Source organism: Eptatretus burgeri, chromosome 1, assembly GCF_056783735.1.
Source record: "Eptatretus burgeri isolate ZD-2024b chromosome 1, Ebu_testis_v1, whole genome shotgun sequence".
Classification (NCBI taxonomy): Eukaryota; Metazoa; Chordata; class Myxini; order Myxiniformes; family Myxinidae; genus Eptatretus; species Eptatretus burgeri.
This window is the reverse complement of record NC_140961.1, coordinates 52,101,659-52,126,708: the sequence shown is the minus strand read 5'-3', so window position 1 is coordinate 52,126,708 and position 25,050 is coordinate 52,101,659. Positions and strand designations below refer to the sequence as shown.

At 40.0% G+C, this 25,050-nt stretch overlaps 1 protein-coding gene across 10 annotated transcripts in view; it reads left to right on the top strand.

Moving 5' to 3' along the window:
* The window catches only part of LOC147034480 (transcription factor COE3-like), a 169,641-nt gene that overhangs the window by 19,809 nt on the left and 124,782 nt on the right, over nucleotides 1–25,050 (top strand). For all 10 annotated transcript variants that reach the window (XR_015058937.1, XM_085883934.1, XM_085883888.1 and 7 more), the window contains exons 4-6: nucleotides 8,175–8,230; nucleotides 19,526–19,599; nucleotides 24,645–24,713. Coding sequence is in view for 9 of the 10 variants with exons in the window: in XM_085883934.1 (XP_085740060.1) it covers nucleotides 8,175–8,230; nucleotides 19,526–19,599; nucleotides 24,645–24,713 (199 nt within the window). In the remaining variant the exon portion in view is untranslated. The remainder of the gene's footprint in view (nucleotides 1–8,174; nucleotides 8,231–19,525; nucleotides 19,600–24,644; nucleotides 24,714–25,050) is intronic.

Sequence of the window (25,050 nt, the reverse complement as noted above, 5' to 3'; positions counted from 1 at the left end):
GCAGCAAACTAAAGAGCTACCGGGGCCTATATTTTCATTGCAAACAGCATCATTCCAATCACAAATTAATACTGTACCATTAATATAACAATATTACCATTAATATAACATTAATATAACTCATTAAGTAAATGAAGAGAAATGTCATTCTGCCATTACATCCATGTAGGGAGCAGCCAGTGTCATATGGATCAAAACTCAAAATCATAATTCTATTGAGGAATTTTTGAAAACTTACACCTACCTTAGGACACCGGATGGGACCTAAAAACATTCCACAGAAGGTTTGACGGGGCTAGCCCCAAATCTGAGGGAATCGTTTGGGGACAGACAGCCACCCCTGCTTTATATATATATATATATATATATATATATATATATATATATATATATATATATATATATATATATATATATATATATATATATATATATATATATATATATATATATATATATTCATCCTTTTGGTTGCATCCTCCCTGAGTTGCAGCATTGCCCCCATGTGCACAAATTAGGGATTTGTTCAAGGTTCCAGCGACAATCGCCTCTTCCTTTGCCAAACACACCATTGGTTCTTTAACATCCACCAGCAATCGATGCTGACAGATGGGACACCCAGCTTAATGTCCCATCCATAAGACTGCATGCTCATTAATGCCACACCCTTCCTGTGAAACACCAGGGTGACAATTTATATTCATATTCGCATCAGGAATGGAACCCAGACAAGAAAACTAAATGGTGAGTGCCCTATCCCTGAGCTATCTTACCAACCCTCTTGACATTGAAACCTTATATATTTGGTCCAAATAGGGCAAAATATCGAGTTACCAAAATTTCTCAATGTACGGGAATAATTATTAAGAAATCTATTCCTTTCTCGTGTGCTGAGGCTACAAGGAACATCATAGCGAATCCACATGTTTTTGGAAATTTTTATTTGTGATTACACCACACCTCGTTAGATTTATACAATATAAAAGGAAACATCGCTGTGCATCTTCTGCATGCCACTGAAAATGGTTGTTGCAATCCAATCAAGGATGTTGCCATGTTGCGTTAATGATTATAATTATATTTATCACAGCATTTATCTCTAGCTTCGTGTACGTTGTTTTATTTTTACATTACAGGACTCGTACCACGTGGGGGTAAAGATAAAATCACGTTTATACATCCATTCATGCCATCTTTCAGATGCCTCCTCGAGTACCATTAATATTAATGTCAATCGGCCTTTTCAGCTTTCTACTCCAGTTCTGAAACCACATCTAAATCCTTTTAAGAACCTTCAAGCCTGTCTATGACCACCTGGATTATGACAATTCATAACGTATCTCTTAGCCATCACACCCACCCACACAAGAGAGCGTTGAATACTATAGCTTGTATTTAAAGTGTCCTTGGCAAGTCTAGTAACCTAGGTTTTAGCCAGAAGAGCCATCTACATCTTAGATGTTGAAAAATATTGGAATTTTAGTCTCTCGCTCTGTCTCTGTCTCTCTCTCTTTCTCTGTCTAATCTATCTCTCTCTCTCTCTCTCTCTCTCTCTCTCTCTCTCTCTCTCTCTCTCTCTCTCTCTCTCTCTCTCTCTCTCTCTCTCTCTCTCTCTCTCTCTCTCTCTCTCTCTCTCTCTCTCTCTCTCTCTCTCTCTCTCTCTCTCTCTCTCCTTTTCTCTGTCTCTCTCTGTCTCGGTCTATCTCTGTCTGTCTGTCTGTCTGTCTCTCTCTCCTTTTCTCTGTCTCTCTCTGTCTCGGTCTATCTCTGTCTGTCTGTCTGTCTGTCTCTCTCTCACTCTCTGTCTCTCTCTGTCTCTCTGTTTGTCTCTCTGTCTAATCTCTCTCTCTCTCTCTCTCTCTCTCTCTCTCTCTCTCTCTCTCTCTCTCTCTCTCTCTCTCTCTCTCTCTCTCTCTGTCTCTCTGTCTGTCTCTCTGTCTCTCTCTACCTCCCTCTCTCTCTGTCTCTGTCTCTCTGTCTATTTCTCTCTCTCTCTCTCTCTCTCTCTCTCTCTCTCTCTCTCTCTCTCTCTCTCTCTCTCTGTCTGTCTCTCCCCCATCTCTGTCTGTCTTTCTCTCACACAAACACATACCCTATGTGTTTCCCTTCACTCTCCACCCTTTACCATTGTCTCTGATTTCTTCTTATTTCAACCCCCTCCCCAATCCCCTCCCCCCCAACCCTCCCATCCTCTTTTTTTCTTCATTTCATAATCATTCCCGCTTTCCTTTCTTTTCTCAAATGTTCATTTTTTCAATTCACCCATTGCTGCATATGAAATATGAAGATGGCCTCTAATTTTACAAATTCTTATAAATGAAATTCATGCGACATCCTTAAAGCAAAATAATCTCTTTCATCATTATGCTGGAGAAACTAACACAGCTCATACAGTTTAAGTGTATCAGTTGTGCTGTTTCTTTGAGTGACATGTTTCCATTACATAACATTTTATGGAATCGTGCTGGCCGGTTGGCTGTGATGGAGTATGATCTTAATCGCAGAGTGCAAAACCTCGAGTCAACTGACTATTTTTCTGTTACTGGAAATGCTTCATAGATTGCTTTATCATGTCTATATGCATATGGAGGAGACTAGAACATATGCATGAAACAATGAAATAGTGATTTCCAAAGAAGAGCAATAATTTTATTGTCTAAATTTGAAAGGATAGGAGAAGAGGAGGACACATACTTATTCACAACAACCTCCTGTAAGAAGAGAATGCAATAAAAGTCAACCACAATGAATGGACGAACATCTCGTGTCAGCCATGTACCAGGTGGTGTGGGCAGAAAACAAGCTGAGACAAGCAGAAAACATTATAAACTAGATGAGAGGCATAGAATAAGGGGTGGACTCAGCCCTGGTATGGTATTGAGCAGTTTTTTATGAGTTTATTTCCTGCACAGATGGCACCTTCACGGGCAGAACGCAAATAGTACCCAGAGGAAGAGCCATCGTTTCAAGGGCATCCCGTAAAATCCGTGTGAGATCTCCTGGAAAAGTTAAAATAAATAAAAAAATATATGTGCATGTATAGATTTGTGTGTGTGTGTGTGTGTGTGTGTGTGTGTGTATGTATGTATATATATTTATATATATATATATATATATATATATATATTTATATATATATATATATACATATGTATGTATACATATATGTATATATATATATATATATGTATATATATATGTATATATATATATATGTATATATATATGTATATATATATATATATGTATATATATATATGTATATATATATATATATATATATATATGTATATATGTATATATATGTATATATATATATATATATATATATATATATATATATATATATCCATCCATTCCATTGGGAGCATACTCTGTACAGATGATCGGTGCGACTGAAGCAGTCTCCCGGGCAATTGGGCATGATCCTGGACAGGTTGCCACTCTGACACAGAATACTCAAATGGCTCAATCATCCCAGAAAGCTGGTGCTCATTTTGCCAACCTCAAGGATGACAGGCAGAGTTAACACCACCTGGTATTAAATCAACAGCGGGATTTGAACTCAGGACCCAAGGATCCCGAGCCGGCCACCCTAACCATGAAGCCAACACCAGATATATACATATACATCTACATTTACACATAATGTATGTACATATAGCGGGGTGTGCTTCCACATTGTGTAAGCATATGAACTGTGTTTCCCCATTGTCTTGGGTCGCTGAACTGCATTTCGTTTTTCATTTACGTATTTTCATTAAATTATTTTTCATTTATTAATTTTCATTAAATTATTTTTCATTTATTTATATTTTCATTTACGGTTGCTTTCCAATAGTTCTGTGATTTTTCCTGGTGTGTCGGCTTCGGTATCCATTGGCACCCAAAATTACCATGCTCCCCATTGTCTCGGGTCACTCACCTGCAGTTTTTCATATTTTTTTTCATTTGTTTATATTTCCGACCCGTCCAGGATTGTGCCCAATAACCAAGGTAAGGAGACTGCTTAGGCAGCACCAACGCTCGGCACAGAGGATGGTCCCAATGGATGGATGTGTTTATATTTTCATTTATGGATGTTGTTTGACGATTCTGTGAATTTTTCTGCTGTACTGGCTTCGATGTCCATTGGCATGCAAAATTTCAACTTTCTTCTACGGCACCCTTAAAGTACCGATCTTTAATATCAGTCAGTCAGTGGTTAGAAAAAAATATATATATATATATATATATATATATATATATATATATATATATATATATATATATATATATATATATATACAGGGTGTCCCAAAAGTCACCTCGGGATTTAGAAATTAAATAACATTTCTGTTTCTTAATAATTTTGTTTTTCTTTTCTTTTCAGAATTTAGATTAACATTTGGAAATTCCCCATGGAAAAATTCGCAACTGAACAAAGAACCAAAATCGTGGAATTTTATTTTAAATTTTATCGATCAATTATCCTTACCCAAAGAGCATGGACACCGAATAATTTCGCGAAATTCAGAAATTTCTTGGCCATCACGTTCTCCTGATTTGACGCCTCTCGGTTATTTTATTTGGGGTTACCTAAATGAGCGTGTATATATATATATATATATATATATATATATATATATATATATATATATATATATATATATATATATATATATATATATATATATATATATATATATATATATATCAATAAGCCCCACACAATTCAGCAGCTCAAGGCCAACATTTGTGCAGAAATTCGAGGGCTGCAGCCAGAGTTATTGTCCGCTGTTATGGAAAATGCTGTCGAAAGAGCCCGTCTCTGCGAAGCCGAAATGGAGGACATCTGAGCTGCATAATTTTTCATAACTAAAGCAAATTTATCTCCATTTTATAAATTTTATTTTGGTATAAAAATAATCATAAATTATTTAAAAACAGAAGTGTTATTTAATTTCCGAATCCCAAGGTGACTTTTGGAACACCCTGATATATGTGTATGTGTTTGCTCAAAATCACGGAAGTTAAATCTCATGAAGCTTGAGACGCTCAATTTTCACATGCCTTTTGTACAATAGCTTCCTTTGTTTTATGAAGACAGAGTTTGTAAAATTCAGTCTAAAGTTTGTAGTTGAGCCATATATTTTCATTTTAACTTCTTCCTGTTTTTTTTTTCCCCCTTCTTCGTACAGAATATATCTCAAACACCGAATGCACTCGTTCATGCCATCCTTTGTTACTTCATTCTGAAGCTGCAATTACAAAAATGAGCTTCTTTCAAATGCATTTCCTTCGAGAAATATCATTCTTGCTTGATATAAAAATGACAAGATTGTTTTTTTTGTTTTTTTGCAAAGGCTGTTGATAAATTGACTGTTCATTCCATGGAAATGAAAATACCTCATAATTTAATCTCCAAATATCGACAATAGATGTCTGCATTTTCTAATTTTTAAGCCTCGTATGAAGTTGCAATATCTATACTGCAAGAGAGATCTTTGCCTGTCTGTCTGTGTCACCATTCTTCTCAGAGATGGCTAAATGGATCTTCATCAAACTTTGAGAGGTTCATCAATGAGTACCCGGGAGTGTTTTAGGGGAAATAATTTTTTTGAAAGTTTTGAAAAAATAAAGTTGGATTTTATTTAAAAATCGCTCTCTAGTGCCTAAGCCTTTGTGGCTATGTGAAAGGTAATATTAAATAAATAATGCCTGACCATATTCATTAGTGGGTGTAGGGAAGTGTTTTAGGCCCCCACAAAAAAATAGTAAAATTTTTATTTTTAATTTTTTTTCAAAATGCCAACAGGCTTTGAACAGCACCTGGCAATGCTGGGTGCCCTGCTAGTTCCTTATAAAAATAATTTATACCTTCATATATACATTAGCACTCATTTTCCTAAGAGCGGTGTGTGATATCATGGTCTTGGAGAGTGGGGCTGGCAGGGTAGCTCAGAGGTATGTTCACTTATGCGGGTTAAATTCTTAACCTGACTATAAACTGTCACCCTGGTGTTTTACAGGTAATTTGTTGTATCAGCATGTTCATTTTCTCTCGGATGGTAGTTAAGCTGGGGAACTACTTGCTGCATTGGTTGCTGGTTGACATTAAAGATCCCATGGTTTCTTTCACAAATTATGAGTAGGCAAGTTATCACTGGCACCAAGTACAAATTCTAAATTAATGCTCCAACCAGTCATGGGGCTCATGCCAGTTTTCCTTGTGGTGCATTTTTTAAGGCACTCTCAATAGGTGAAGGCCGAATGTCAGAACCTAACCAATCAGTTAATGATGAATTGATTTTCTGGCTGTCTGTATTATCAGCTGGACTCAGTTCTTCATCGATATTTTGACCCTTTCTATCCAGAACCTCTCTAAACAGCGACTCCACTACCTAGACCATGCGTACACACCACTCGGTCCATGACATCAGTGGTGGCCAAACAGTCAGCCATTCTAGCAATAAGTCAATCAACAAGTGCGGACACACACACACACACACACACACACACACACACACACACACACACACACACACACACACACACACACACACACACACACACACTCACTCTCTCTCTCTCTCTCTCTCTCTCTCTCTCTCTCTCTCTCTCTCTCTCTCTCTCTCTCTCTCTCTCTCTCTCTCTCTCTCTCTATATCTCTCTCTCTCTCTGATCTCATTAAGGGGGTGGGGTGTAAATGAGATGTCAGATTGACAATGGATTTGAATTCGATGACAATGTATGATTGATTCTCCAGCTAAAGTCGATGAGGTGAAACGTGACCTTTATCATTGGCCATAACTATTCCAGTTTTATTAAGCTGCTAATTGCAGTATTTTGTCTGTAATTTTATTCATCACCAACCTGTACAAATCATCAGCACTCTCTGTTCAAAATAGGCTACAGGCATGATGGGAAGAATTTAGATACATTAACTAGAAAGGAAACAAAATATAATTCCACAGGTGTAGTACATGCAGTTCACAAAGCAAGAGTGAAATCCAAGACAGTTACAGTTTGTGATAGATTCATTGGTAAGTGTTTTTACAATCGTAAACCGAGTGTACAATTTATACCTTTAATTGCTGACCTCAATACATTCCTCCATATGTTTAAAGCAAATTGTTGACTCACTCAATTTCAGCAGTTTGTGCATCTCAGTGTCCATTTTACAAACAATCAAGGCAAGAGTGGCATTTCATTATCACCTGAAATAGATATATTATAATTTACATAAACTTTGTAAACTGCATGATATATACATATATATATATATATATATATATATATATATATATATATATATATATATATATATATATATATATATATATATATATATATATATATATATATATATCGTCGACCGAGAATTAACAGGGTCCACCTACAGTTTTTTTAAAGTTTGAGAAAAATGAAATCAAAAATTCAAAGTGGAATTGCCGCTATCTCATAACATTTTATTTTTATATCGTGTGCTACATAGCAGGTACATATAAAGGTTACATAAAATAATCTTACTTAGTTTCCTCTGTTGCCCTTCTACATGCACTTCTTCTAAATTTGTCATGTCAGACAAATGAAATGTCAGATGTCAGATATCTGAATGAAATGTCAGATAGACCCTGTTAATTCTCGCTCGACGATATATATATATATATATATATATATATATATATATATATATATATATATATATATATATATATATATATATATATATATATATATATATATATATATATATATATATATATACACACACACAAACTGGGAGTAGTGGCGTGTGCCTGTAATCCGGCTACCCGGAGGCTTGGGTTGGAGGATCGCTTGAGGACGGGAGCTCTGCACTGGGCCGCGCTATGAGAGGGTGGAGGGCAGCCCGGAATCATGGTGAAACCCAATCCATATCCCTGTGTCGTAAGACGCGACCAGGGCTGCGTCCGGAAGGGCATCCGGCGTAAAACCTGTGCCAAATCAGTATGCGGATCATAACGGATGATCCGCTGTGGCGACCCCTAACGCGAGCAGCCGAAAGACGAACAACAACATATATACACACACATAGTATTCTTATTTACCCTTTGGGCACATTATTTTTTTTAATATATAAATAGAATGTGTTCTTATTTACCCATTGATCCTCTCTGCTTCGACGCTATACTAACTGTCACCCTTTTCAGGAATTCGAACGGAGCAAGATATTTACGTCAGGCTCATCGATTCAATGACGAAACAGGTAAATCTTTATGGTGGGCCGCATGTTTACCTCACACCATAATTCATAACTTCCTAACCTGCCAACTTCATTTAGAAGGTGTGGACTGAGATCCCGTGAAGTTTTCACAAATTACAAGTACGCAAGTTATAGATACGTACATATACATATTTATACACATACATATAATAGGTATGGATGTATACCGTAAATGCATATACAGTGCCTTCAGAAAATATTCACACCCCTCGACTTTTGTCACATTTTGTTGTGTTACAGCTTGAATTGCAGATGGATTTAATTGAAATTTTTGTCACCGGTCTCCACAAAATACCCCATGATGACAAAGTGAAATCATGTTTCAGAAATCTTTACAAATAAATTAAAAATGAAAAGGTGAAATCCTTGAGATGTCTCTCCAACATGATTAGAATCCACCTGTGGCCAATTCAATTGATAGGACATGATTTAGAAAGAAACACACCTTTCTATACAAGGTCCCACAGTTGACAGTGCATGTCAGAGCAGAAACTCCACCATGAAGTCTAAGGAACTGTCCGTACAACTCCGAGATAGAAATGGGAGGAGACATATATCTGGGGAAGGGTATAAAATAATTTCTAGAGAATGTTGAGAGTTCCCAAGAGCAGAGCGAGATCCATCATTAGGAAAGGGAAAGAATATGGAACTCTGCAAATGCTTCCTAGAGCTGGCTGTCTGACCAAATTGAGCAACCAGGCACGAAGGACCTTTGTCAGGGAGGTGATCAAGAATCAAATGACCGCTCTCACAGAACTTCAGAGTTCCTTGGCACAAATGGGAGAACCTGTCATAAGAACAGCAGTCGCTGCAGCACTTCACAAATGTAGGATGTATGGGAGAGTGGCCAGACAGAAGCAACTCCTGAGAAAAATACGTGGCAGCAAGCCTGGAGTTTGCAAAAAGACACCTGAAAGACTCTGAGAGCATGAGGCAAATTATTCTGTGGCCTGATGAGATGAAAATTGAACTCTTTGACCTGAATGCAAAGTGCTACATCTGGCAGAAACCAAGCACAGCTCATCACTCATCTAACACCATCTTTACCATGAAGAATGGTGGTGGCAGCATCAAGCTATGGGATGCTTTACAGCAACAGGGACTAGGAGACTTGTAAAGATAGATGGAACAATGAATGGAACCAAATATCGGCAAATCCTTCAGGAGAACCTGCTTCAGAGTGCAAAAGACCTTAGACTGCAGCGAAGATTTACATTGCAACAGGACAATGACCCCAATCATACAGCCAAAGCAATACTGAAATGGCTTCAGAACAAGAATATGAAAGTCCTTAAATGGCCCAGCCAATGGCCAGACTTGAATCCCATTGAAAATATGTGGAAAGACTTGAAAGTTACTGTTCACTGACACTCCCCATCCAACTTGACAGAGCTTGAGCAAATCTGCAAGGAAGAGTGGGAGAAAATCCCCAAATCCAGATATGCAAAGCTGATACAGACATACCCAAGAAGACTCAAAGCTGTAATTGCTGCTAAATGCATTTCTACAAAGTATTGACTTAGGGGGTTGAATACTTATTGATGCAAAACATTTCAGGTTTTCATTTTTCATTAAACTGTAAAAATTTCGAAAAACATTTTTTCATCTTGGCATTGTGGGGTATTTTTTGTAGATTGGTGACAAAAAATTTAACTTTAATCCATTTTAAATTAAATTCAGGCTGTAACACAACAAAATGTGACAAGAGTTGAGAGGTATGAATACTTTCTGAAAGCACTGTACATATGTATGTTTATGTGTATATATATATATATATATATATATATATATATATATATATATATATATATATATATATATATATATATATACATACACACATACACATACACATGCATATGCATATGCATATGTATATATATACATATAATGTGTGTGTAGGGTTGTAGACAAAATATGTGCCGCTTTGGGGTCGGTTTCTCAGAGCATGGCATGGTTGGCGGGGGGAGGGAGGATGATGTCAGAATCACAGTCGCCTGACACCGTCTTCTCATGCACACTATCCATCTTGGGTTTATATTCACCATGAAGGGACAGGTCAATTTGGAATATCCTTATTTTTGGTTCATTTCATCCAAAATTGACAGAGGTGCCATTTTAATCATTAATTCAAAGATATGAGAGGGCATTTCAGAAAACGGGAAAGTAGGAAGTTGAACACGAAGTTTGTAAAATTTGAAGGGAGCTTAAGGGCAGCACAAACTCATTGACTGAGCTCTCAGATGCCACCGAAAAAAAAAAAAAAAAATATTGCAGAATGGAAGCTGATCAAAATAAAAATGCTCCATCACTCTCATTCACAGTCAGGTATTTATTAGGTTGGGGTCAAGCAAAGGGTCACTGAGCATCACAGCGGGGAGGTAAAGTGTCAAAATACTGTCAAAAAAGAATCACGAATTCTATGTACAGCCCCAATGCGCGCGCGCGCGTGCACACACACACACACACACACACACACACACACACACACACACACACACACACACACACACACACACACACACTCATACATTCTTTAAAAGGTAGGTAGATTATCGTAGTAAAAAAAAAATCGTATTTGAATACTCCAGACAGGTCAAGTAAAGTGTTAATGTACGTGATGTCACTGAATGTTTATCAGGTAGGACCATAGACGTGGCTGCTCACAAAGAAGATTTAGAACATTTCTATCTCCCACCTTTTGGACTCCCTGTTGGTTCTCACTCTCACTGATGTCTTCTTTCATCAGTTACTTGTCCCATGTAGAGTGCAGAAATGAATATACTGCCATTAGATTAATGTATCTTTATGTAATAGATTTCTCTTGGATTTGTTGTTGTTGGGTTAAATAGTGGTTGCAAAATTGAGCGACCATTTCTGTTCAGACTGTGCTGCATGTGAATTGTATCACAGGTGAATAGGTTTGATTGTGCATCCCATCGCAAGGTGCCACAATGTGCAAACGCCATTTTCTCCGCAATGTTCATTGTTTGTAGATTGCAGTCTCACAAAACCTGCAATACAAAAATCTAAAGTCACACGAGATTACAAAAAAAAAAAAATGGCATGTTGTGCCCACAGGTCACATCCGCAATACAATGTGCTCTTCACACCTTTTTTTGTCATGTGAACCCCAATAAGGCCACTCCTTTACCATGAAGTCACTGTTAAACCCACGTGTAATCATTTCTGGTGACATGCGCTTGATGTGCCACCGCACTTCAGGATTACACGGAGTCGTGACGCACGATGCACACATCATGAAGCATATGACTAAATATCTGTACATGCCGCACATGAGTACCTGCATTGTGCAGAATTTTGATTAACTCTCACATTTCAAACTCTTTGCTATTCACAATGGCCCACTTCCAATGCATGGGTTCAGCCTGCTGATTTGGCATGCCTGGGTTCTTTTTGATCACCACCCAACCACAAGCATCTACAGCTTCATTCCCCCATACCCACACTTTTTATCAGAGGTAAACAGGCTGTAAAGTGGGTAAAATGAGCCAGAAACGCCGAGTTTGCACCGAGTCGCAGAAGTATCCCATGGAGGAGATGCATACTGCAGATTTGAGTACAATAGCTTGTGGTGGATTTTGAGCACCTTACTTTGTAATGGATTCAAGCGCCTTACCTAGTGATGGATTTGAGCAGCTTATCCTTCAGTGGATTTGAGCACCTTACACTGCGGTGGATTGACTTACCCAGCAGTCATATGCTGAGGTGGATTAAAGTGCCACACCCTGCGGTGGATTCGAGCGCCATCCCCTCCGGCTCCACTTTTACCGCAGTGTGAAACGACACAGCCTCGTGAGATGTAAACGACTCCCCACGGATTGAGGTTATAACGTTAAAAAGCCCCCGACATGGCGAGGCGAGTGTGTCCTTCAACTGGAAATATGGTGGAATGGCCGTGTGGAAATCTCTCAGCATCATCATGCACATCGCACAACAGGGAGGAAATATAAATGGAGGAAGAATGATAATAAGCAGTTGAAATGGAGACGGTATGTCATAATGATGGAAAAACCTGAAATACAAACGAGAGTGATATTGAGTGAGACCACAGTTCGTTTAATTTCCAACGCGCCATTTTTATAAAGGTGTATAAATCGAGGCAGGAATATCCTGGATTGGTTCAGGGAATTGGGGATTACAGGAAGGGAAGGAGGGAGAGATTGGGGGAACGTGTCACATGTAGTTTTCTGAACTTAGATATCACCAGTACATTAGTACATTACATCATGTTATTATCACAGCTAGGTGCGTTATTTATGGCATCAACGCAAAAGTTTCTCAACGTAACGTCTGCATATTATTGCAGCTTCTTCAATGTAACATTGTCTGGCCAAATTGGATGGTGTACCCCGACTCAATTTTTGTTCTGAAACTGAAGCAAAGCACAAAGAAATCGAATGAAAATATCATTCAGCTGTTTTTATTTTATTTGATGCAAAGTCTTGACTCATGGAGGAGCTAGAACAAAGAATGGATAAGGACATGACAGAACAAAAGGAACAGTAGAAAGAGAGGGAGGGAGGAGGAACATGCCAACAGCAGGGTTGAGGGACAAAATAGAGGGAGGGAGGAGGAACACGTCAACAGCAGGGTTGAGGGACAAAATAGAGGGAGACTCAGATAAATAAGGGATGTGGAGAAGAATTAGGGCTTCAGGAGGTCACACAGGCTGGATAAGATAGATACAGAAGCAAACTCTCAGGAAGGAAGAACTGGAAACTTGGAAAGAGGTGAGTAATGGGGATATAAAAGGTAATGGTTTTTGGATGTGGGCTGATCTGAGATGATGAACATCTGTCTTGAAGACCTGGAGGGAAAAATGAGATCGAAAAGAATGTGGAAGTTGGTTCAACAGGTGGGGAAAAAGGAGGAAGGAATGAGTGCAGGTGAGCAGTGATCATGGATTTTGAGAGTTTCTCCAGAGGAGGTTGATGGCAGACCATGTGTGCCCTAAAGAATCCTGGGGTAGGGGATGGGGAGGAAGTATGAAGAGAGCAGAGGGCTCAAAACCAGGAAGGAGCTGGTAGAAGACAGAGAGACCACCGACTTGTCTGCAACTTGAAGTGATAGGCCATAGACCCTCATCGTGGAAGATTCCAATGATCTTGAAGGCCTTGGATTACATGGCATCAAGCTGAGCAAGGTGTGAGGAATGGAGGGGGGGGCAGCCCAGAGGGGAGAGCAATACTCCATCAAGCTGCGGATGAATGCTTTGTCGGTGGATAAGAGTTAAAGTGTGCCATGGAAGGACTTTACACAATGGAGTCCATGATTGGCTTTGGCAGCCAACTTGGAAATGTGGTTCGCCAACTGTTCTACTTTTACCAGGACTGTTCATTTATACTTAAGACTAAAGCAAAAGTTATGATAATCTTTAGCGAAACCCAGTGAGCATCTGCTGTTCAGATGTTACCTGATGCAGCATCAACCTGTTGAGTGATTTGTTCATGGTTATTGTTTCATAACGAACATCCTAAGAAGCATCGTCGCAGTCTTCCGATGTCATTTTGTGAAATTGTGCAATGCATGTGTCATCACGGAACAAGACCATCGTGTAGATTGAAGCAGGTTATCTGCTACATTTTTGGCTTAAAGCTTCATCTATATGTCTGTGTCACACCATGACTTGATCGGTGTCAGTATGTATACACGTGTTTCGTGACGTCAGCTCAACACTATAACTGACTATGTGCAAGTAAGAAACCACTTAGCATTGCACCATATGGTGCTGCATAAATGATTGAGTGCAGTGAGGCATGGGTTTGGTGGAGGAAATACAGCAACGTGTGTGTGTGTGTGTGTGTGTGTGTGTGTGTGTGTGTGTGTGTGTGTGTGTGTGCGCGCGCGCGTGTGCGTCGTTATGCGATTCTAAGGGGCTCTCAAATGTAATGTGAATGTTTATTTTTTCTTTTGAAAAAGTAAATAAAACAACACTTGTGAATGTGAGGTGCATGTTCATACTAACTTTTGGTAATTTTATTTCGATATATGTGTCTTAACCTTATGGAATCGAAAACTGTTTGGCCAATTTCCTTCAAATTTTGCATACATCTTCAAGGTACCAAGAGTAAGGTTATGGGAAACAAATCTTTACCATCCTTCACCATCCCTGAGGGTGGGGAGACGACTTGCAATTTTCATTTGTAGACGTGGAATAGTGCAGATGGTTGTCCACAAGTATGGGGTATTGAAGGTGGGAATTGATGACGCTTATTCTGAAAATAATCCTCTAAGTTAGAGTGTATATCCCTATTCGTGTAATTTTCGTGGTACCTTTTTTATAAACCAACTCATCTGTCTAAAACTATATGTCTTGTAGCAGTGCAAGTTTCCAGTTAAATTTTCATATTTCAAATGAAGATATGCCAATTTCATGTCTGTATATATGTATTTGTCGATAAAAAAAAATGCATCGATTTCCGCTTTCCTTTCTCCTGCTTTCGTGATTCACAGACACAATATTTCGCTTCCGGAGAGAGCGAGTGAGTATTACTAGTTAAAGTTCACACAAAACCCAAACTGCGAAACTGTCAGAAAAGGAAAAAAAAAACCTACAGATCAATAAGGAGATTTGGATCATTGACACAAATGATGAATCACTCCTCGTCCACATAAGAATCCTTTACCTGATCACATGGGTGATGACGTGCAGAATAATGCACTCTTTGATTCACCTTGATCGTACCAAAGTCTGAAAAAATGCATTATTTAATATAGTGTGTAAAAAAAACGAAATAAATGAGCAATGATACGAATCATGAACCACTCCTCTTCCACAAAGCATCATTATTTGGAACATGTGGGTGATGACGTGTTCTCTTCTCTCATTCCTCCACAACCTCTCTCCTTCTCTTCCAGAGAGATATGGCACACGACTCTCTCTACTCCCTTTATTGCTTTGTATTGTCAGGCGCACAATAAACATCTCATTTTCAAAAAAAATAAAGTTATGCCACATAATTGTGTGTGTGTGTGTGTATACATACATTCATACACATACACAAATAGAGTATATACGAGTATACACACACATGGTGTTCACAAATTACCATTCCAAATTCAAACCATAACTAGAAGGGTACTCGGTAGAGCGTATACCTCCGCCGCGCAATGCCTGATCCAGTGGAACATATCCGGCCCAATACATTTTTGCAATATCATGCTATATATCGTTTTTGGCCCTATCTCTCAATGGTGAAGAATCACTTAAAAACTTACATAAATCTCGTATCCAGATCCGGATTCGGATCTTCACCAAAATCGAATCAATTTGTCCTTGTCACACACCCAACCTGTCCACCAAGTTTCAACCCAATCCGTCCACAACGTTTTGAGATATCGTGCTGTGTATCAGTTACACCCTATTTCTCAATGGTGAAGAATCACTTTAAAATTTGAGTAGTCAGATCTGGATCCGGATCTTCACCAAAATGTAATCAGTTTGTCCTTGTCACACACCTAACCTGCCCACAAAATTTTATTCGAATCCCTCCACGACTTTTTGAGATATCCTGTACACAAACAGACAAACAGACAAACAAACAGACAGAGAGGGGTGAAAACATAACCTCCTTCCATCTTTGGTGGAGGAGGTAATAAAATAAAATGAAATGGGATACGATGCAGTTTGCTGCATGTGAAAGAATATTTCTCAAAATTTTATTGTCAAGCTGGCTAACCTCCTTCCTCTTCAGGATGCTACCGGTCTCCATAAATTTTTTGTGCCACTCACGAATTGCATTCCATCGGGCGTCCTGAAGCTTCATTGAACCCGTGTCACTGATTTGGTCTCTGTGAACCAGGCAAACAAACTGCGCCTTTTCTGGTCGGGATGCCATTTGCAGTAGATGTTACGTCACTCGTCATAGGACAGACCTGGAAACAAAATAAAAGTCAATAAAACTCTATGAAATGGTTATTTTACATGCAGCAAACTGCATCGTCATATCCAATTTCTTTTTTTATTAATTACGGTTTGAATTTGGAACGGTAATTTGTGGACATTCTGTGTAACACAAGACACGTGCACATGGCATAACGTTCAGCACGGGTTTGTTTTTCCTGGATCAGCGCAATAACCACGGAAATTATTCTGAAATTGGAGCGTTTCTATAAAAAAAAAAAGCCACATCTTCCTAGAGTATGCATGTTTGACAAATGACTTGACACAAATTTGGGGATTTTGTTGAGTTTTTTTTTCAGAAAAATTCACAAACGAGGATGTATGTAATGGCACTGTTTTAACACAGACATTATGACTTGAGAATGGGGCTGATAGCAATAGATCCTGTGCTGTTGGCCTCAAGACCAGTTAATAATGATGTCACAACACAATGAATGTTTCAAAAGTTCAATAATATGTGGAAGCGCTATTAGAAGGAATGACTGCTACAACCCTCCTTGTCATCCCCTGAATAAGTCAGCAGAGAGAACACAAAGGGAGTTGTTGTCATTCCTGGTCCAAAGCAGCTCCCAACTGTGCTGGAGTCTGCACAGGAGGGTCCATTTTCTTAAACCTACACCGAATAATGTCCCAAACATTCTCTCTTGGATTTAAATCAGGGATCCTTGCTGGCCAGGGCATGTTGTGATCGTATAGTTTAACAAACGGTTGGTAACTGCAAGAGAATGGTGGGGTCTTGCATTGTCATCCATTAATGCAGGTCTTGTGAGAAGTGAGTGGTTGTCAAAATGTGGGACAACAACACGATGCAAAATTTATCAATGGTTATTTTTGCCTGTTTGGTTACCTTGTACAGTGAGGTCAAGTTTACACTCATACAAGAGGCAGCCCCGTATTATGAGTATCACGGATCTGCCACCAAATGGGATGGACTCTCCAATGTTCTTAGCTGTTTGGGGTGTGCTAAGTTGCCGCCAAACCAGGGTTCTACCATCAGTCATGTACAGGAAAATTGATGCTCATCAGACCAATGGAACTTATTTTAGGATGTGAGATTCCAGTGTTAACATGCCCAGCAACATGCCAAGTGGGCTGCTTTGTGTTCTGGGGTGAAAAGTGGGTGTCTTATTGGTCTCCTGGCTTTGTAACCTGCAGCACGGAGCTGGTTTCGGTCATTGTGGATCACCTCTGAGGGAGATTTTATTCGTCCTCAACACTGTGATTGTGGCAAAGTGAATACGTCTAACAAACCTGATCAGAGCTCATGCATTTTCTGTTCGAGGTCACTCTGAGTCATCCAGATCATGGTCTGTCTTGAACATCATTGGTTTGTTGATGTTTTCCGACCAATCCTGCCCCTAAGGAGTGCACATTCATTCATTCTTCTCGGAACATTCATTCTTTTGCAAGCTCTTGAGGCAGGCTGCCAGATGGGTGGGTTTGTGGGATTTTGGTATTGTTTCTGCCTTATGGGTTGTATTTTTGGTGCTGCAGTGCCTGCTAGAAGGTACCGTTGGAATCGGTGGTCCCATAGTCTTGCTGCCAGAAAGCTAAAGGCCCAAACTTGGATATAACACCCTGGGAGCCTGCCTCATCATCTGGGGCATAATCTCAGGTCCCCTTCTCTGCCAGTACGCAACTGGAGCTGCACCAAGCACGGGATTCTGGGAGGCCCTTCCGGGCCACTAGATTGCACTGCTGGTGCCATCTGGAATGCTCCTTGCTTGTCTGCAAAGTTCCCTGAAGTCCCTCACCCCATCTTTATTTTACTGTAGCCAATCATCTGTGATACCTCATCCTACATTTTCCCATCTTTCTTTGCTTTTTCACACAAGGGGCCCCTCTTAGGTTTTTGACTTGACACTTCCCTTTCGGTGTAAATAAAATAATCTGCTGATAAGTCCGATGGACGCCAGGTTGACATCTAATTTCACTGTAGGCTGTTCCAGCATTGTTCACCCCAATAATATTTGGCCTTCACTAAGACGGTCTGCCAATGGAAGTATGCATAGATATTACTTTCTCTAACCCTCGACCAGGTCAAAGTGTTGTTTTATTTTTAAAAGTTGGTACCCTTACTATGTGGTAGACTCCAGGTGTGTAAAATTTCCATGGTCCAGTGATGAATGGAAAATACAGTCTATGCATGGAGGATTCTTTTATTTTGTTTGAAGGAAAATTTGAATTTCATTCAATGGTTGTTTTTGCAAATAGTATCATTTTGTAGGTGTGCTTAACCTCTTTTTGTGTGTGTACACACATACACACACACACACACTCACTAAATGTCACTCCATTACCACTCCATTCAGGCTTAGGCTGAAGAATCTCTTGAGTGTTGGTCATCGTTAATGGCACGTAAAGTGTTTATAATGTAGTGTGAAGATGGCCAGCACGGTAGCTTGCTTTGCCTTATAAGCCTTCTGCACTGGGATTCTATCTTTGATGAAACTGGATTCGACTAAACCCATCATTTGGCGCACTCCAAGCTGGGAGAGAATAAATTGCATCATATTTGTCGTTTGAAGTTGTTAAGCCGACTATCCTCTCTGCAAAGTTTAGATTACCGATCCCACGCTATCTTTCTACCTCTTCTTTGGCCAAATTGCCTGCATGATATAGAGCAGGCTGGTCAACTTGACCTTGTAATTGGAATCCTCCCTGGTCTATAACCGCACCAGATGCCCAATGTTATGCTCTGGGAATGGAGTGCTTCTTGTCTATAACGTGTTTGGAGATTCCTCAAGGCCAGCTGGAAGGACAATATTTAATTATTTATTATTCATGAAAATTTTTTGCTTGCTTACGCTGTTCTAATCTGGTTCAGCATTTTACTTTTCAGAAAGGATGAATATTAGACAATATATACTATTAATTTGTCTGAGTACAACCTTCATATGCTACGGAAACTGCCGCCTGCCTGCATCGAGCTGTACCTTGTCTGTGAAGAACACGAGCTTTAAAATTGCCTTTGAAAACAAACACTCCATGACCGGATCAAAGTGAATGCTTGAACATGATGCCATATCTTTGTCATTCTTTTCGGCTCGCATCAGCAGGATTCCCTGATGTCAGTTTTGACTTGTATTGCCTCGTAGTATATGCCACGACATTCACCTGATATTTTAAGGATATGAAGTACACAATATTGGTGGGGTTTTTTTTTTCCAATATTATAACTCTGTGTTGTCTTAATGGACACTGACTTTGAGCATCATTGAAAAACTTTATTGTTGATATTATCATTTTCTAGTGGTGATGTCAGTTCCTCCTTTGCTATGGATGGCATGACCCCTGAAGATCAACTTTTCCTTTCGACGATGAGGCCATTTGAATGATTTGTCTTGCAGGCGATCATATACGAAGGACAAGACAAAAACCCCGAGATGTGTCGGGTGCTTCTCACGCACGAGATTATGTGCAGGTGAGGATGCCATTGGGGACTGCTCATACTGTATATAATTAATCCTGTTTCAATGAGCCTTTGCACTCTTCTCTTTATTCTATCATGATTAAGCCATGTATATAAAGAAGAGTTGAAATTGATTAAACTTCAAAGAAGTTAAACTTGGCTTTTCGCTCCTACCTGTATGGCTTTGCCAACCATATATTTATGGCTCTTATGATGTAATAAATGGACTCGTGTGACTTGCACCAAAGCTGATATATATAAATATATATATATATATATATATATATATATATATATATATATATATATATATATATATATAATATACATACTTGATGGTATGTAATGTTGTCAAAATGCATTCAGTTGGATCACATGTTCATTCTTGGTTCAAAACCTCAAGGCACTTGTGGTCTAATGAGGACTTTTATTCGGACCCCAATGCGAAGCTGATTCATCTTCTGCTTTGCAATATTGTTATGCATTAAATTTCAGAAGTTCATCATAAACATATCATTTTCTCTCAATATTTATCACCTTCTTGTATTTACTTTCACATACCGGTAAATGCAAACGTTTTGTTCGCCGGCTCGATATCCTGTGCGCATTACATACATAAGCTTGGTGTTGGCTTAATGTTGAGGGTGGTGGGCTTGGGATCCTTGGGTCCTAAGTTCAAATCCCGCTTTTACCGTTGAATTAATACTAGGTGTGGTTGACTCAGTTTGCCGACCTTCTGAGGTCAGCAAAATGAGTACCTGCTTGCTGGGATGATTGAGCCATTCGAGTGTCCTGTGTCAGAGTGGTGACCTGTCTAGGATTGTGCTCAACAGCCCAGGCGATTGCTTTGGCAGCATCAATGCCTTCTACAGAGTATGGTCCCAATGGATGGATGGATTACAAACACGGGCTGTTCAGAAAGTTATTCGAATAAGATATTAACAAGAGTCAAAGTCACAACATCCAAAAAGTATAACTTCCTATTTAATCATATCAATGAGATACACATATGTTGTTTGCCTAATTATTCAAACTTATGCAATGAAAAATATATTTTAAAAACATCAAGGTATCTTGCACTCTTATGAGTACCTCATTCGAGGAGTATTTTTTTTTGATACTCCAAGTAAGTCCATCCGAACGTTTCAACACTTCGACACGTGTGTGCAGACATGTCTTGTAAGAGTGTTACCCTGGCATTGAGGTCAAGAAAGAGAGAAACGTTTCAAAGCAAGAATGAATCCTCGACCGGTCACCACTCCATCACAGGGTACTGCAGTGAAGGTGCAGGAATTTGTGATTGGTTCATGATGCCGACTGTAACTCACCTACTCTTTGGAAAAGCCACCATGGGATCTCCAATGCAACATCCTTGTGAAACACCATGGTGATAGTTTACAACTGGGTCGAGATTCTCACCCAGGCGAGTGCGCACACCTGTAGGCCAATGAAGCGAGCCTGGCAGGAGGGTTCATACGTAAAGAAGCACAATTACCTTCAACGCTGCTTGTAGCAACTAAAGAACTGCACACGATGGTCTACGCGGAAAGTGACGCATTTCCCGCGTCTTTCCAGAGTCTGAATCGATTCGATCGATCGAACGGTCGTGATCAATATGCATTTCCGGAACAAGACGATTTTACAAGGAACGCCCGTCTCTGGCACAGAGAGCATCGATAATTGAACCCTTGTCATGATGTGGCCACGGCTCTGACTGCTTTAGCCAGGTACAACATGGCGTACAACACCTGTAAACTGTAGTGAATCGTCGACCTCATTGAAAACATGCGAACTTCATTGCTCCAAACTTTCTCCCTTGGGCCGTTTGCTTGGATTGGTATTTCCAACATGCGATTGTGTTGTAATCATTGCACAATTAAAGTGCAATTACAATGCAGTTATCGAGGAGCATTCTGCGCCAATTATGTCGTTACGTTAATGTATGATGAAACCTCGCCGATTATATATGATCGTGCTTTGAGATTGAAAGACACGCAAACAGGGATATTGGTAAATGTGGCGAAACGTTTGTTCACCTCGATGTTTAATGCGACATAAATAATCAGGGCGTGAATTTTATCGTGTTTTAAAAGCTCTTACAATGTCCGACGGTCCCTTTTTTACAGTCGGATGAGCTCGCCGCCCAAAAAGCCGGATGCGTGTCGGGCCAACAGAATGCAAGGTACAGACAATTGATCGCTCCCGGAAGTGCTTTCCTTGCCGTCGGCGTTTCACACTCATCGATCACGCTGGCCACGTGGCAGCGTTCCCGCCAAATTGAAGTGGTGGGAGGTGTGTCTTCCCCACTCTGCTGCCTCTCTTTAAAATACTGTACTGCATTCTCGGGTCACATTCTTTGTAACACACACACACACACACACACACACACACACACACACACACACACACACACACACACACACACACACACACACACACACACACACACACACACACACACACACACACACACACACACACACACACACCTTTTCGTTAAATATTTTTGTTTTCGTTAATAATTTCTTATTTGCCAAGAAATTATCATCAGAGACGGCTCCAAATATGGGGGTCATCTTTTTATTACCTACACGAATATGGCTGAATTTGTATGCCTTCCTAATGCTCCAACAACATCCTGGCAGGATTTCGCAAGGTAGCACACTTACCTGTGATCCGCCTCGTCTGGGTTTCATTTCCGGGACAACTATAAACTGTCAGATTAGTGTTTCACAGGCAGGGCGTTGCATCAGGAAGTGTGTCGTCCCTTTGGTGTACGTTAAGCTGGGTGTGACGTCGACTAGTACTAGTTGGTGGACGCTAAAGGCTCCACGGTGTCTTTTGCAAAGAGTAGGCAAGTTATCACCAGCACTCTGAGTAAATTACAAATTTCCTGCCCAAGTCACCTTCGGTTGAACATTCGGCCTGACTCGCCAGTTTGTGGAAGACTTGGGCCAAATACTTTCCCCCATGATAAACCCAATAAGGTGGATTTTATTGTGGTGTAGTGGTAGTAGTAGTAGTAGTAGTAGTAGTAGTAGTAGTAGTAGTAGTAGTAGTAGTAGTAGTAGTAGTAGTGTGCTGGTGTTGCCTTAATGGTTAAGGTGGTGTGCTGGGGATCCTAGGATCCTGTTCAAATCCCACTCAGCTGTTGAATCAATACCAGGTGGGGTTGACTCAGCCTGTCATCTCTCTCTCTCTCTCTCTCTCTCTCTCTCTCTCTCTCTCTCTCTCTCTCCCTCTCTCCCTCTCTCCCTCTCTCCCTCTCTCCCTCTCTCCCTCTCTCCCTCTCTCCCTCTCTCCCTCTCTCCCTCTCGAGTGCAGCCTATGGCTGCTGGTTGCATCATTGGTTGGGACGCGGCTATGCCGCTGATGCAGTGTCCCCCTTACCAGTACACTGGTGCTCATTTTGCCGACCTCGGAAAGATGACAGGCTGAGTCAACCTCCTGGTGTATTTTAATTCAGCGGCCAACGGAGCTTGAACTCAGGACCCTAGGATCCCAAGCCGCCACCCTAACCACTAAGCCAACACCAGGCTTTGTCATCCTGAGGTTGGCAAAATGAATGCCAGCTTGCTGGTAACCTGTGTCGGAGTGGTGACCTGTCCAGGATTGTGTCCAGTAGCCAAGGAGACTGCTTAGGCAGCACCAATGCTCTGAACAGAGTATGGTCTCATTGGATGGAGTAGTCGTACTTTTTAAGTGCTCTTTCCCTTCCCTCCCTTAATTTATTTTAAAATCTCCTCTGAACCTTTTCTCCCTCCTTTCCCAACTCTTCTCACACTCCCTTTTGGCTTTTGGCGTCCTTTGTCTCTTTGCCATCATTCTTCTTTTTCCTTCTCTTCTCAATTTCTCAATTTTTTTTCTGATGTTCGCCTTCTTCCCTGCACATCATAAATATGGCCTCATTCCACCATCCACCTTTGGTGGCGGAGGTAAAAAGTATGATGAGATAATCGCTGCTCGTATGTTTAGAAGACACTTGTGCAATAACGTTGGAGAACTTATCAAGTCCACATACATGTTAGTATCCATTCTTGGTATTGACAACGTAAGCACAGATAAAAACACCCTGTCTCGGTCATAGGATGACCTGATCGTGATGAAAGCAATTTTATAAATTTTGAAATCCATAAAATGATTTTTTATTTTTGCAACAGTTCCTTATGTTGTGTTCCTTTAAGGCTGGGTACATTAAGCAGCCTGTCCCAACGGATTGCCTTTTTAGTACTATACATTAAATGACCCCAGGATATATTGTCTCTCAATTCCCTCATACTAATATCTCAATGTCCTTCCTCCTTCAGAATACATTGAATATTTTACAGTCCCTCTTCCTTCCCATCTCTTTAATTCTCCCTTATGATCCAACCACATACCCCTAAAGCATCCCACCATCATCCCATACTCCTACACCCACTTAACCCTCAGTGCTTACTCATATGTAAGATTACATCACACTTTATCATGGGTATCAAAATCGATGGAGGCCCGGCTTTAAAACAAGCTCTCCTATATTGTCGGCAAAATTTTTCGCTTGTTAATGGCGCAGTAACACACGGCCTTTGCACTAAGTGCTGTGCCAAGGGGTTGTCTTCAGCCGGCGTGCATTTCTGCCAACCATTGTGCCCGCATTCTTCCTCCCTGATCCCTCGACTATTTGATGACAACTTTGTTGGTTACATCATGGCTTGTTTATATATTTGGCATTTCACTGCCATTTCAAAAGAACAGTAATTATGCATAACATGAAGAACTAAAGTTCGAGAGCCAGAAAATATAACCGCTTCAAACTTGTATTGCAGTATTAAGAACTTTGTGGCTTTTCGTTTGCTGTTTTAATGTCAACATAGAAAAGTATTTTTCGGTGTTTTACGATTACAAAATTCAAGATAAAATTTGGAGAACACTGATGTGCAAAAATGTGTAACCTTGATTTCATTGAAAAGAGGTTGAACCAATAGAGGAGACTCATGTCATGTCCTTCTTGCCTTCGCCGTGCGTTGGATGCATTGATTTATGATCAGCAAATGACTATCCAATGTCATGTTTTACAGCCGCTGCTGTGACAAAAAAAGTTGTGGGAACAGAAATGAGACGCCTTCGGATCCCGTCATCATTGACAGGTACATATAGAGAGAGGCATGTATTATAAAGCACTAATGGTCTGTCGTTATTTGTTTGCCAACCCCTCTAGCTTTTTGGCCAATCTTAAACCAAATTTTGAACGAATATTCTGCCAACTACACCCCCTCTGCCAGAGTTGTGTCCTTAAGGGATCAGTCACAACTCCCTTTGGAATGCTCCTGAAGAAGGTTCAAACTGTCATTGAAAGTCATAATGGTATACAATGCAAAACTGCAGAAATGGACTCTCAGTCACAAGGATATTAAAAAAATAACATTGAATGTTCAAATAGAGTGCATTGGGGGTGTAGAACTAGCAATTTTAGAGAGGCACATT